Here is a 14,807-nt window from a genome sequence, read left to right on the forward strand (position 1 = left end):
AGCATATCGACAATTAAGGGGCCTTGGAGAGAGAGATAAAGTAGCAGCCAATTGGCTCCCAGCTGCCATGTTACAGGCTGTTATCAGTCCGTCTTATTGGACAATAACAGCAATGCTTTTTATCCTCTCGTGAACTTTTTCATTCTGTATAACGCAATAAATTGTTACGGATTACGTGATACATCGCAGTCCAGTGGCTGATCTTTTTCACGTACATATATTTGTTTCTCACTCGCTGTGGTGGTAAACGCCTGCAGCGATTGTAAATAAGAGGGAATTAGCAAAGACAAGTGGAATATTAGATGTTGGTAATATAGTGCTAGGTTAGAACTTGTGTTTATTCTATAATGGCATCGGCTTAAGGGAAATCTCCCATCTCTCAGGGGGCGTCCCTGCAGCTGCGACAATACGTAAGCATCCATCCATGAATCAGGCCCTTTTCACCTGGGTTCAACCGTAGGGGGACAGATGTAACGTGCAGAGAGATGTCGGGGATCCGGTCATTGGGTCACCAGCAAGTTCTTAGACAGTCATTAGGTCGACATGCATTTAGGTCAACAAGTGTCTAGGTAGACATGCAGGAAGGTTGACATGGGTTAGGTCGACAGTCAAAAGGTCAACATGGGGTTTTTCACTGCTTTTTGAGCCGACAGGCGGTATTTCATGCCCTACCATCCACTAGGGCGTGGCGGGAGAATAAAATAGTGTGCCCGAAGCACTGTAATCTGTGTCCATGTCGACTGTGTTGACATTCAAGTAAAAAACAGTGAAAAAACCCATGTTGCCCTAACCCATGTGGACCTAATGACCCTGTCGAACTTATGACCCTGTTGAACTTATGACCCTTTTGACCTAACCCATGTCAACCTAAATGCATGTTGGCCTAATGGTGTCGACCGAATGACTGTCTAACAACTTGCTGGTAACCAACTGCTCCACACCCAGATGTAGATGTCTGAGGGCTGTGTCCTTGCTCAGATCTAATTGCCATGTAACCATAAAGCTGTCCTCCGTCTGTGGGGCTACATGCACAAGGAGCCAGTGTTTACCCTGCATGGAAAAATAATAAATGTATTTGCTGCCCCTTGCATTGCAGCATGGTTTGTTCTAGGTGCAGTTTTTCTTTGCGTTGCTCTCGGCTCCGTCCCTACATTAGGCCTCCTGTATAATAAGGTTCTATGATGTATACAACGAGACGGTCCTTCTAATATACATACGGTGATGCTGCGGGCTGCTAACACTTGACCTGTTTCTTACGTTTGTTATTTGTTATCTCCAAAACAGATGAGTCTAAAACACTGATGTTCTTTGAGGGGTGCCCTCAGCAACTGGGGTGCACAATTAAGCTGCGCGGAGCCAACGAGTACGAGCTGGCGCGTGTCAAGGATATCCTCATCTTTATGGTGTATGCTGCGTATCATTCCCAGCTGGAGATCTCCTTTCTCATGGACGAGTTCGCGATGCCTCCAACTCTACCTAAAAGCAGCTCGTTCCGGTCCCTCATCGAGGGCCACGAGGAAAACGGCAGCCACAGAGATCTCTTTAATGGCGAGGAATGCAGCGCAATCAACTGGGACTCCGACCGGTCCTCTGAGAGACTGCATGCCACTTCCGATTCCCAGTCCTCTGAGGACATTGACTTGGCGGAATACCGCTCCTACTCCGAGGAACCTGGAGAACCGGACAGTAAGGGTTTTGAAACCACGTCCATAACGCAACTGGGCCCTCCCCGGGTTTTATCGACCACTTCACTTTTATCTTCTGTTTCTATTGAACCTGAGCTGCTGACACAAATGTGTCACATACCCGGTATCTCCAAAGACGACCAGGGCTTGCAACCGCTTGAGCAAGAAGAACCCAAAAGTCAACACCGGCTTTTCAGAGACCCTCTGCAAGACGACACCGGGCTTTATATAACCGAGGAGGTCGCGTCAACGGATGACCGGCTCAAAGTGCTCTCCGTAGCATTTAAGCAGGAGCTGAAAGATGTTCTTTTGTGTATTTCTCCCATTATTCTTTTCAAGGAACCCTTTTTGTTAACAGACAAGGGCATGAGGTGCCCCAGCCGAGAGTACTTCCCCGAACAGGTGTACATGTCACCACTACTCAACAAGGAGATGAAGGAAATGGAGAGCCGGCGGAAAAAGCAACTCCTGCGCGAGCTTTCTGGCTTACACGGCATGAACGGAAGTGTGCCGGGAAGAGCCATCGAGGTGCTGCCTTCTCACGAGCTACTTAGCACCAAAATTGCGGAGCACTTGGGAGATAGCCAGAACCTAGCCAGGATTCTCGCAGATTATCGAGCCCGGGGAGGCAGAATAAGACAGAAGGACGATGGGGACCCATTCGTGCAAACCAAGGAGATGCCCAACGGGCTTCTGAGTAAGAATGAAACCAAGTCTGATTTGGAGGAAGACAAAGGTTTAAGTCAGAATGAAATGTCTTGGAACTCTAAGGTACGTTTGCCTTGTTATACAGTTTTGTACTTTTTGTCTAATTTTAAACTTTTTAATTTAAACATGATACAAGAACTTTGCTGGGGTTTTATTTTACATGGTACATCTTGGAACATGATTTCATGATCAAATGATGATTTAAGGAGAACTCCACCCAGAATTTGATGCAGTGAACCCTCCCTTTCTGCACCATTTTCCTCTTTGTGCTGGGTGGGGTCCAATCAGATCCCTTTTACTGGTAATGCCCTATAGAAGCCATTGTGCTGCCAAGGGAATCTGATCAGAACACTCCCGGCGTCCACCCCGTTCCTTCTGTGCATGCGCAGATGGACACCCGGGTCATAAACACGGTAGTCCAGTGACCGGTGCTGATCACAAAGGGCAGCTGAACTGCCCATTGCATTACTAATAACATATTTTAGTATATATAGGATTAGAATATATATCCATTACCATACCTGCCTACTTGCAGGATTGGATGTTCTGCAGGAAGCGGCGTGAAGGAGGCGTTCGGGTGTGGTGAGGTGATCGCAACATTGTAGGCCGCTTCCTACTGTTCAATGACCACCTTCCCATCATTTTAAAGTGGGAGACGAGGCTGCGATGATGGGGGGGGGGGGGGGGGGTTGTGTATGACTCATATTGTATCTTTATAAATGAGAAATAAAATAATAAAGCATTGTTTTTAAAATAACAACCATAAAATAATTAATTTCTCTTTTATAGAACCTTAAATTCCGAAGGAAAAAGATTACATATTTTTTTTTGATTGTATTGTGTAATGTCGTTAAAATGTTACGTTCATAATGGGCAGAAAGCAAAGCGCTCAATACTGACCTGTAAGGACACATGAGATGATCACGGGATACATGTGATTCCAGCCTTTGTGCTTCGTCCTCAGATTGATTGCCTTAGTACTCTGAACCACCAGAGGTTGTGTGTCCTGTTCAGCAGTTCCAGCGCTCAGTCCTGCAATGCTCCCAGCTCCTGTGTCAGTCCCTGGTAAGTAGAGACTCGGTCTTCCCTCCTCTCTTTAACAATTCATGTTCTCCTTTCTGGTTACATTCCTCTCTTAGACTGTAAGCTCACATGGGCTGGGCCCCCTGCTCTTGTCCCAGCGCTGTCCCCGCCACTCTTTCACCTCCATCTCCTAATCCCCCGCCTGCGACTTTGATCGCTTGCTATTTACAGTACCGGACATAATCTATGCTTCATGATGCATGGACGGTTCCTTAGTGTTTTGGGGGCTTATTTACTAAGATGAAACTTCCCAGTGTGCTTAAGGCCAACATTTTAAAGGAGAATACTTTTAATAGCAAAAATTTCAGGCCTGAAGGTGCCCATACTCGGTGCGATGATCGCCCCGGTTATGAGCTGCATTGCATCGCAACGCATGCGCTTTGCATGCGATGCGAGGGCAGAACAAAAAGTATGTGCAGCACATCCTTTTTGTACTGTGCGATGAGATGCCCGCGCGCGCATCACATCACATCGCACGGTCAAAACGCACCTTAAATGTGCCAGAAAAACCGGTAGCTTGTGCAAACTGCGCTCAATAAATGAATCCTTCTGCAACAGTGCTATGAATAATATCCTGAACAATGTGATTCCGATCGTAGTGAGAACATCACGGGTGTGACGCCACTTAGATCTGCGGAAGGTGGCCACTTCGAGTCGGTCATTTAGATGCTTTTTAAAAAAAATAATGTTCTCCAATTGTTTATTTTTACTGCGCTTTAGTTTCACATTACGTATAAAGGGGTATTCAATCCTAGACGCTATTTCTGACCGTTCCCGACAGCATTGAAGCGGCAGCTCGTCAGAAGGACCTGAGTTAAAAAGCAGCTGGGCCCGTGTTCCAACAACCGCCATGGATTGTTGAGATCACAGCCGGATCTTGACAATCCATGGACGTTTTCGCAGACACTCCCCGTTTTCGCCCATGGGCAGGCGGGGCATTGAATCCCGCCTGCTGATAAACTGGCAGATACACTGCAGAACTTTCAATGCAAAAACATCTGACTGCTACTGTGCGGGTCAGTGATTGCTGATTTACTGCTCACCCCACGTCTGGTTTTACTCTGTGGTAGCTCAAATATCTCTGATCTATTGGTGGCCCTCAAACTCTGTCCTTAGAACCCCAAACCGTTCACAAGGTCATATGTGGATTTTTAAACAGTGACAGTTGGTGACACATGTGGCAAGCCAGATGACCTGGATAATGTGTACTGCTTGAGAAGCAATGACCTAGTCCATGGCGTAGTGAATATCATACAGTGACTGGATGTGTACTGTGCATGTATACATGTATACATGTATACATGAATGCATCCTGTTGGGATATAGGTTACATATACCTACTAGTGGGATATGCACTAAAGGTTCCTACAGAGAGAAAGGGAGCGCCGCGGCAGGTTAATAATTATTATACAATTATTCTATCTTTCCTTTTATACAGGATTGTTACTATGGAGTTTTATGGCAAAAACGACCTGACGTTGGGTGTGTTCCTGGAGCGATACTGCTTCCGGTGAGATGTCCTTTCATATAATATAGTGATTTGTAAGGTCCTGTGCTGGCAGATGAGGTGGTTTCAGTTGTTTCGTGTTTGGTTTTTCTTATCTGGATTGTAATAAACATTTTCTAACTTACAGGAGAATTGCCCCAATTATTTTGCACCTCACTCTACTGCTGTAGTAGAGAAGTGAGGTGTCCCCTACTGATATATAGATCACACCAGTGATGCTGCTTTGGTTGGTTGCTGTCTTTTTAAATTAATCTCTTCCTTTCCCCTCCCTTCTCTTCCTTCCTGCTCTTCCTTCCTTCCATCCTTTCTTCTTCTTTCCTTCCTTCCTTCCTTCCTTCCTTCCTTCCTTCCTTCCTTCCTTCCTTCCTTCCTTCCTTCCTTCCTTCCTTCCTTCCTTCCTTTCTGCTCTTCCTCTCTCCTTCCTTCCTTTCTGCTCTTCCTCTCTCCTTCCTGCCTTTCTGCTCTTCCTCTCTCCTTCCTGCCTTTCTGCTCTTCCTCTCTCCTTCCTGCCTTTCTGCTCTTCCTCTCTCCTTCCTGCCTTTCTGCTCTTCCTCTCTCCTTCCTTCCTTCCTTTCTGCTCTTCCTCTCTCCTTCCTTCCTTTCTGCCCTTCCTCACTCCTTCCTTCCTTTCTGCCCTTCCTCTCTCCTTCCTTCCTTTCTGCTCTTCCTCTCTCCTTTCTGCCTTTCTGCTTTTCCTGTCTCCTTCTTTCCTGCCTTTCTGCTCTTTCTTTATCCATGCTTCCTTCCATCCTTTCTGCTCATGCTTCCTTTTGTCCCTTCCTTCCTTCCTTCCTTCCTTCCTTCCTTCCTTCCTTCCTTCCTTCCTTCCTTCCTTCCTTCTCTTCCTTTCTCCTTCCTTTCTCCTTCCTTCCTTCCTTCTCTTCCTTTCTCCTTCCTTTCTCCTTCCTTCCTTCCTTCTCTTCATTCCTTCTCTTCCTTTCTCCTTCCTTCCTTTAATTTCTGCTCTTCCTTTCTGCTCTTTATTTATCGCCTTCCTTCCTCACTGTCTTTTTTAATGAAAAGCACAGGGTTTTGTACAGAGACTCACACGCGCAGTCCAAAAGCACAACACTGAGTTCTTGAAACTGCGTCATTGCGCACACCTTGGAATTGGGCCCTTAGAGCAGCGATGGGTACCAGCCAGTTGTTGGGATGCAAGCTTCCTACTGAGCCTTTATCTGTAGATCCCGGTGTCACTTTCCCAGATTTATGCTTAGTCAGCTGCAGCAATCTCTGAAACGCGTTGCTGCAGGTGAGTTTGATGTGGGCCATAAAACAGACAATAAGAAGTAACTCATCTTGTTTGTCTGCCCCGCACACTTCCCCACCACATGAGCTCCTCTGCAATCTAGTTGACCTCTTACACCTGGGGTGCAGATATTGTCTCCTGGACTACATCTAATTGATTGCTCTCCCAGCTGTTTTTAATATGGATCTGCAGAGAGAGTTTGTGAAACGCGTGGCACTCGTTAACGGTGACATTTCCATTTCTTCCATTTGTTAGAATTTGTTTGTCTTTCGTATTTCAGTTTCCATTTGTGTTCTAAAATTGATTTCCTCACCTATTACGCTACTATCGCCAGTGACTGTATCTTCTCACCTCCACCATTTCACACCCACTGGAGAACGTCACCTGCATAGATCACACTTTTTGTATTGGGTTGTCAGACGGTGTCCGCAGTACCGGGTTATCGGACGTGTGGTACAATAATGATTTATTGGTTAGAATTTCTCCCGATGTTCTATGTAGATGATCGTACTGTCCGTAGACCTATTGCGCTGCCACCTTATCTCTCTGTATGTGTTCTGGTTGGTTGTTCTTACATGTGCGCTGTTCCTGCAGACAGTCCTATCAGTGTCCTAGCGTCTTCTGTGACACACCAATGGTCCACCACATCAGGCGTTTTGTGCACGGAAGTGGCTGTGTGCAGATCATACTGAAGGAGCTGGACTCGCCTGTCCCCGGATACCAGCACACCATCCTCACCTACTCCTGGTGTAGGATCTGCCAACAGGTATCTGGGTGTTACGTTTTATTCATTCCTCTTATGTGTAAGCTAATGTTAGTACTGTAGGTGCAGTAACGTAGAGGGGGAACCCCCACCCCATTATTTATATTAATTGTGTATGTTATTGGTGGGATGTTATTCTGTGTAGAATACAGAGTCTCTTCTATTGGGCACTAAATACATATATTAATATGTACTGAAGTCACAGTACTGGCTGCAGGGTTTGAAGGGCAGAACGCTACAGTTAGGCCGTTCTGGGAGGAAATCTAGTATTTGGCCCTGGTAGGCCTTGCTGGGTTAGCAGGATTTTCTGCTCGATAGGCCTTGCTGGGCTAGCAGGATATTTTGCTCGGGTAGGCCTTGCAGGGGTTAGTCAGTTCTACGCCAATGATAGACTTAAGCTAGGATTGTTGGGTCTCCTGCCCATGATAGACCTTGCTTGGGGAAAAGTCCTCTCCCCTAGTTTGGTCCACTGCACTGGTAGGCCTTGTCAGAGAGTCAGTAGTTTGGTTTCCAGCCCTGGTAGGTCTTGCTGGGTGAGTGTAGTTGGGTCTCCTGCACTGGTAGGCGTTGCTGGGGAAGGAGGCAGTTTGATCTCCTGTCCTGGTAGGCCGTGTTGGGTGGCGCAGTTGTGTCTCCATCCCTGGTAGTCCCTGCTGCTGGGATATTGGGGGGATAGTCAGTTTCCTGCCCTGCTAGGCCTTTCTAGGGGTTGGCTGGAAGTTGGGTCTCCTGTAGTAGTAGGCATTGCTGGGGAGGGGGGTGGTTGGGTCTCATGTCTTTGGTTGCCTTCGTGGTGGGTAGTTGGGTGCTATGCCCTGGTAGGCCTTGCTGGGAAGGGGTGGGGGTTTGTCAGAGCTCCTGCCCAGGGATGCCTTACTAGTCTGAGCCCTCCAGTATACCCCATACATGCTCCAACCTCTCACTCTGGAGAATGGGATGCGAGCGGCTCTGGGCTCTTGGTGTGATCAGTCCTAGTTCTCCTGCTGGGGACAGTCATACACATTATGAGACATGCTGAATTGTTGGAGCATAGGTAACATTTAGTATGTTATCTCTTCTCCCTTATTTCCGTCCCGCATCCTAACCCTTTGCCTACAGCTAGTAGAATGCACCGTTATTATGTATAATTAGCCATTGTAACCACCCAATGATTGGTAATGTTTGTCCCTGAGATGTTATTTTGCGGATGCTCCTTACTCCTAGGTCACCCCTGTTGTGCCCTTGTCCAACGAATCCTGGTGTATGTCTTTTGCAAAGTATTTGGAGCTCCGGTTTTATGGAAACCAGTATACCCGACGAGCCAATGCCGAACCTTGCGGCCACTCCATACATCACAACTACCACCAGTATTTCTCCTATAACCAGATGGTGGCTTCCTTCAGGTTAGTGCGCAGTAAATCATTCTCAGCACATTCAGGTTATGTGATTGCAGCACTGGAACCGCCTCCGTACGCGACATACACATTGCTGTAGCCTTCCCGGAAGCGTACTACATGTGTTACCATCTGTGGGGGCTCCAGAGGAGGGCCTGCCGCCCAGTCCAAAATTCAGATAGGGGAGAACATCAATTGCCACCAAGTGGCATTACAAAATGGCTCACTGGCAGTTGGTGGGGTTCCCCTATTTAAATTTTGAACTGTGCTGTAGCCCCCACCCCATTTATGCTACATACAGACAGTCCAACGTCTGCGGGGAGATTCCGTGTTTATAAAGTGACTTTATTCATGTTTACTTTTGTCCAGCTACTCCTCCATCAGACTGCTCGAGGTTTGCGTACCAATGCCTAAAATCTACATCAAGCAGCACACCCCGGCCAAAGTGTCCATCCTACAGGACTTAAAGGACTTCTCCCAGAAGTAGGTCTATATTCGTTTAGTTTTAACGTTAGCTACATTATATCTTTTTATTTTTGAGGGTATGTGGCCCCGCCTCTCTGAGTTGACCCCTACTTCATCCTATTCCTAGGCCCCATGGATGTCTTAACGACCCTGATGCATGTGTGTAGTAGCGATGTCCACAGCTAGTTAAACAGTTTGCAAGTATAAATGTGCAGAGAACGTCCGTTTGACTTAGAATTGTGTTAGATGTTCTGTGTTTCTGCAACCCCTCCGTTGGGATGGCAGTGTCCTTTACAAATACCTCCTATCTATATCCAAAATTGATATTTTATAGCCCTGTTCCAATTAAATACTCAAAGCAAGATATTTGTTAATCTTTATTCTTTCATTCGCCCTTCAGAACAAACATATAACGCATTTTATATTTAAAAAAATAAACAGTAATGCAAAAGGAACATGTTTAAATAGAATAATAAAGAAATGCTGATCTCTGGTTGGTGCCCAGGTATAGATTATGGTTTTGTGATCTTGTGTAAGCAGATTAGTTTTTTCCTACAGTACTTCCTGTCTACCTTACGCGTTTTTTTGTGAATTAACCCGCAACTTCATCAGATCAAGTTGTGTTTTATTCCACACTGAAACATTTCCCATGCGTTACTCTGGGAATACCCCACAGAATACCCCACAAGCACACCTACCTACCTGTGACGCCACTGCCTATATCAGTACATTATTGGATGGTATGGTATACTGTATGAAGAAGCAGAGAAATATGTTCCTGTTGTTAGTAATGTCATTCTCCTGGCGGTCTAACATTTGGTGCTCTAGGTGACCAGCTGTCATTTTTCTTGCTCCCTAATTTTTGTCAGAGTGACTCAGGTATACTTAGCGGTGGACGACCGTCTCACATCTCTGAAGACCGACACGTTTAACAAAACGAGGGAGGAGAAGATGGAAGATCTGTTTGCCAAGAAAGAGGTAATAAATCACTGAGAAAAAGCCCATTTGTGCAGGAGAGTATTACACGGAACCTCTGTGCAGGATGGAAACAGATATAGCTAAATATAATTAGAATATTACCAATCTCAATGTAGCAAACTCTCATTTTAGCATTTAAATAAATTGCAGCTTTCTCTGGGGTACTTTGTTCCCGTCTCAGAGATCGAAAATCCAGAATGTATGTCACGTTCCCGTCTCAGAGATCGAAAATCCAGAATGTATGTCATGTACTGTCTGGTGCGGAAAGTGCAAACATCCTTCTGATTAGACTGTACAGGGCGATCTGTTCTGTGATTACTGAGGACGGGGGAATATCAGATGTAAGACGAAGCCGATATCCTGCGTTAATGGGAAATGCGCAAACATTGGGCTCTAAACAAGCAAATCTCAGTACATGAAACCTGCGTTCCAGAAGGCGGACGGAATCACGGCAGTTGCTGGGCGCCATCATTGTTCCTGGTATTACAGTATAATACGTTCACTTATCACATCAACATTGATGACTCCATTATAGTCGGGCTCATTAAAATATTCTTTCTATGGACCTGAGCAGCAAAGTCTAGATCAGAGGTATTCAGCGTGCAGCCCTCCAGCTGCTGTGGAACTACACATCCCAGCATTCCCTGCCACAGTTTTTGCTATTAGGGCAACTACTTAAGAACAGTTTATGTGACTGGTACCGTATGCTCGGGGTGTCTGCGCCTGGTGCCTCTGGGGCGTCACAGCCTCTGCCCTGTGGCATGCTAAGGGCACACTGCCTCCCTTTCCCAACTTAGGAGTGCACAGGGTGCACCCATCTCCTCGCTCCCACTGTGCCGTATGGCAGAGGCGAGGGTGCTGCTACTGCACTGTATTTGATTCTGCATTTGTTTAGAGGTGGCATTACTCCTCTCGGGTGTCGTTTAAAACAATAAAAAGAGTCTTCATGAAATTTGTCAAAATATGAAGAGATCAACGTGAGGTTTTCTTGTAGGGGCTAATTCAGTAAGCTAAGTGCAATTTTTGTCAATCTGCACACGCGCCAGTATGTGACCTCCTAATAGGGTGACCAACTCATCCCTTTAATCCTGGACACATTAATTACACAGGTTCTGTGGCAGTTTAAAACCAGGTGAAATGGAGTCTTGAGTTGTGGCAGTTTAAAACCAGGTGAAAACCAGCCACAGAACCTGTGTAATTAATATGTGTCCCGGATTGATTAACCCCTTCCCGACATTTGACGTATATATACGTCATGGCCGGGATGTACTTCCCGACACATGACGTATATATACGTCATGACTTCAAAGTGCCACTGCGTCTAGAGACGCAGTGACAGAGGGACGATGTCTGCTGTCCCTGACAGCAGACATGTCCCTGCATGCCCAGGGGGGGGCGGCGATGCCGCCCCCCTGTCGGCGATCACTGTGATTGGCTGTTCAATGTGAACAGCCATTCGCAGCGTTTTCCTGTGTTACCGGCGAATCAGACGCTCGGTAACACAGGTGTCAATCACCGCCGGGTGCGAGGGGGCATGAGGGGGTCAACGGTGACGACGACACCTCACCCCACCTGCCCCCAAGGCTGTGATTGGTCCGTCGGACCGACGGACCAATCACAGCCAAGGCGCGCCATTTAAACTAACGGTGACTGCGCTGCAGACGCCATTCCGGTCTGGAATTGCGTGCAGAGCGGTCACCGGCCACTCTGTCGTGATATACATACCTGAACCTTGCCTGATACTTACCTGATCACCGCTGATCACCGCTGGTAGCGTGCTGCCAGCAGTTGGATGCTTCCTGGATCTTGTGACTTCCTGTGTCCTGCTGCTGCAGTGTCATAGAGTCACAGATAGTGAGAGATAGTGACAGAGAGTGTGACAGAGAGTGTGACAGAGAGTGTGACAGAGAGTGTGACAGAGAGTGTGACAGAGGCCAGTATTCAATGACAAAAATTCGCTGTGATTTCTGGAGAGTTTGTGCTTTTCACGCGGTGGAGAGAGGTTTTTTTTCTCCAAAGGCGAGCCACCCTATTCAATGTGAAATATTCTCCGTCTTTCTAAGTGATTCTCGCCATCTCTCTTCGTGTAGAAATTCTCCATCTTTTGATGGAGAGCAGGAATGTGAACTTTTAAACTAAAAGGGTGTTTTTTTTAATTTTGGTGTCAAAAAATCAGGTTTTTTTTTCTGTGAAGGGCCATGTTATTTTTATTCATGTGCCTATAGCACATGAATATATATTTAATAAAAAAAAAAATATTTTTTTACAATTTTTTTTTTTTTTTTACACAGTGCAGCCAGCAGGGGGCCGGAGCGCTCGAGCCGCTCATTAGATATTCATATATTCACTGCACCCGATGCACGTTCGGGTACAGTGAATACTGGGTCCCCCGCTGGCTATAGGGGGGGCAGCCTGTGCTGCCTGGGTCCAGGGGAGCCCTGCTCCCCTCCCCATATCCCCTGCAGCAGCCAAGAGAGACTTTAATCTCTCTTGGCTGCTATGTCCCCCGGCTCCCTGCCGCGGACGCTCGTCCGCTGCAGGGGTTAAGACTCGCCGCGAGTGGCGGCGAGTCTTTAACACGTTGAATAGGGGGAGCAGGAGGCTCCGGAACACGGAGAGTGCATGGCGAGAGAAAAAATCTCTCGCCATGCACGGAGAAAATTTCTCATTGAATACTGGCCAGAGAGTGTGACAGAGAGTGTGACAGAGAGTGTGACACAGAGTGTGACACAGAGTGTGACAGAGAGTGTGACAGAGAGTGTGACAGAGAGTGCTATATTTTGTGTCTGCTGCACCCCTTTTGTGCTGATCAGTATATCTGTGCTGATCAGCAACTTTTTGGGTTTTTTTTTTTTATATATATACCTGTCAGTTGCACCAAAGGTTGTGCTGCCTGTGCAACTGACTGCTGCCCCCCCTTTTGTGCTGATCAGTTTAAATTAATTAACTGATCAGCAACTTTTTGGAAGTCCAGGTTTTTTTTTTTTATATATACCCTGTCAGGTTGCACCCACAGTTGTCTGCCTGCTGCCCCTCACTGCTAATCAGTGTCGCATCACTGCATCACTGATCTGCAGTTTTTTTTTTGGGGGGGGGATTGCAGTGGGGTTTTGTTTTTACACCCACGTTGCTTTTGTGGGTGCTTTTGTGGGTTGTCCTGTGGCCGCTGATCAGTGACGTACATCACTGAACAGCATTTTTGGCACAGGGTTGATATCATTTTTTTTCTGCAGTTTTTTTAAATTGTTTTTTTTTTGGAGAGTGCTGTGGTTTATTACACCCACGTTGCTTTTGTGGGTGTCCTGTGGCCGCTGATCAGTGACGTACATCACTGAACAGCATTTTTGGCACAGGGTTGATATCATTTTTTTTCTGCAGTTTTTTTAAATTGTTTTTTTTTTTTGGAGAGTGCTGTGGTATTTTTTTTTTTTTAATTGTTTTTACACCTGTTGCCTTTGAGCGCTGTTCAGTGACGGACGTTACTGACCAACATCTGTGCTCAATTTTTGGCGCAGGACCTTTTTTTTTTTTTTTTTTAACCCCTTCAATTTTTTTTTTTTTTATTGGGATCAAATTCCTGTATAAAGTATTTTTTTTTCTGCACTACATACACACTACACACTACATACCCCCCGTGTTGAAATAAAGTTTGTACCCCCCCAACACTATACACGTGTTGAAACATTACACTTACAGAAACACAAAAATAAAAATGGCATCCCAAATGTCATCCCAAATGTCATCCCAGTCATCCAGAAGAATGTATTCAGCGGAGGAGGCATATGCCATGCTTGCCTCTGACTCTGACACAGCCAGTGATGCAAGCGGGGAATTTGAAGGATTCGTCTTAAGCTCCTCTTCCTCCTCTAGTGATGAGGGACCCCCTCAAAGACGCCCCCGTAGAGCAGCTGAGACCCCCCCCCAAATGATTGATCCCGTATGGACCCCACCACCAGACAATTTTGAGCCCCAGGTTCCTGAGTTTTTGGCCATCCCAGGAATCCAATTTGATTCAACAGGTCTCAGAGAAATTGACTTTTTCAAATTATTTTTCTCTGATGATTTTATAAATTTAATGGTGGACCAAAGTAATTTATATGCCCAGCAGTTTATTGCTCAAAACCCCACGTCATCATTTGCTAGGTGGACCCCTGTAGATGCAGTAGAGATGATGACGTTTTGGGGTCTGGTGTTACATATGGGCATAGTAAAAAAGCCAGAAATTAGGCAATATTGGAGTACAGATGTTCTGTACAGCACCCCACTTTACCGTATGGCCATGACTCGGACTCGTTTTGAGATAATCCTTAAATTTTTACATTACACCGATAATGCACAGTGCCCACCCAGAGATGATCCCACCTTTGACCGGCTATTCAAAGTCAGGCCGGTCATTGATCATTTCAGTGCCAAATTTGCAGAGATGTACATCCCTGAAAAATTTATTTGTATCGACGAGTCCCTACATTTTAAAGGAAGGGTTAAATTCCGCCAGTACCTTCCCAGTAAGAGGGCAAGGTATGGCATAAAAATGTATAAACTGTGTGAAAGCACCTCAGGGTACACCCACAGGTTTAGGGTATATGAAGGGAAGGATTCAAGAATTGAACCGCCAGAATGCCCCCCCTCCCTCGTAGGTGTTAGTGGAAAAATTGTCTGGGATTTAGTGCACCCCTTCCTGGATAAAGGTTATCACCTCTATGTGGATAACTTTTACACTAGCATCCCCCTGTTTAAGGCCCTTGGTTCAAGAGGTACAGCAGCTTGCGGTACTGTGCGCAAGAACCAAAGAGGCCTCCCAAAAACGCACATTGCCCAAGTACTGAGAAGGGGTGAAAGCAGGGGAATATGCACCGAAAATATGTTGTTGGTCAAATATAAGGACAAGAGGGATGTCCTTATACGGACAACAATTCATGGAGACAGTACCACCTCCATCCCTGTACGAGGTACCAGTACCCACACCTCAAAACCTAATTGTATCCTAGATTACAAT

The 14,807-nt window shown here is 46.1% G+C and overlaps 1 protein-coding gene across 1 annotated transcript in view; it reads left to right on the top strand.

The window, feature by feature from the left end:
* The window catches only part of PIKFYVE (phosphoinositide kinase, FYVE-type zinc finger containing), a 144,123-nt gene that overhangs the window by 62,172 nt on the left and 67,144 nt on the right, over positions 1 to 14,807 (top strand). Inside the window, exons 20-26 of the mRNA XM_083154232.1 lie at positions 1,285 to 2,456; positions 3,358 to 3,458; positions 4,915 to 4,986; positions 6,827 to 6,998; positions 8,199 to 8,377; positions 8,738 to 8,851; positions 9,703 to 9,811. Of these exons, the coding sequence (XP_083010358.1) occupies positions 1,285 to 2,456; positions 3,358 to 3,458; positions 4,915 to 4,986; positions 6,827 to 6,998; positions 8,199 to 8,377; positions 8,738 to 8,851; positions 9,703 to 9,811 (1,919 nt within the window). The remainder of the gene's footprint in view (positions 1 to 1,284; positions 2,457 to 3,357; positions 3,459 to 4,914; positions 4,987 to 6,826; positions 6,999 to 8,198; positions 8,378 to 8,737; positions 8,852 to 9,702; positions 9,812 to 14,807) is intronic.

The sequence above is a fragment of the Crinia signifera genome, chromosome 7, assembly GCF_055691185.1.
Source record: "Crinia signifera chromosome 7, ASM5569118v1, whole genome shotgun sequence".
Classification (NCBI taxonomy): Eukaryota; Metazoa; Chordata; class Amphibia; order Anura; family Myobatrachidae; genus Crinia; species Crinia signifera.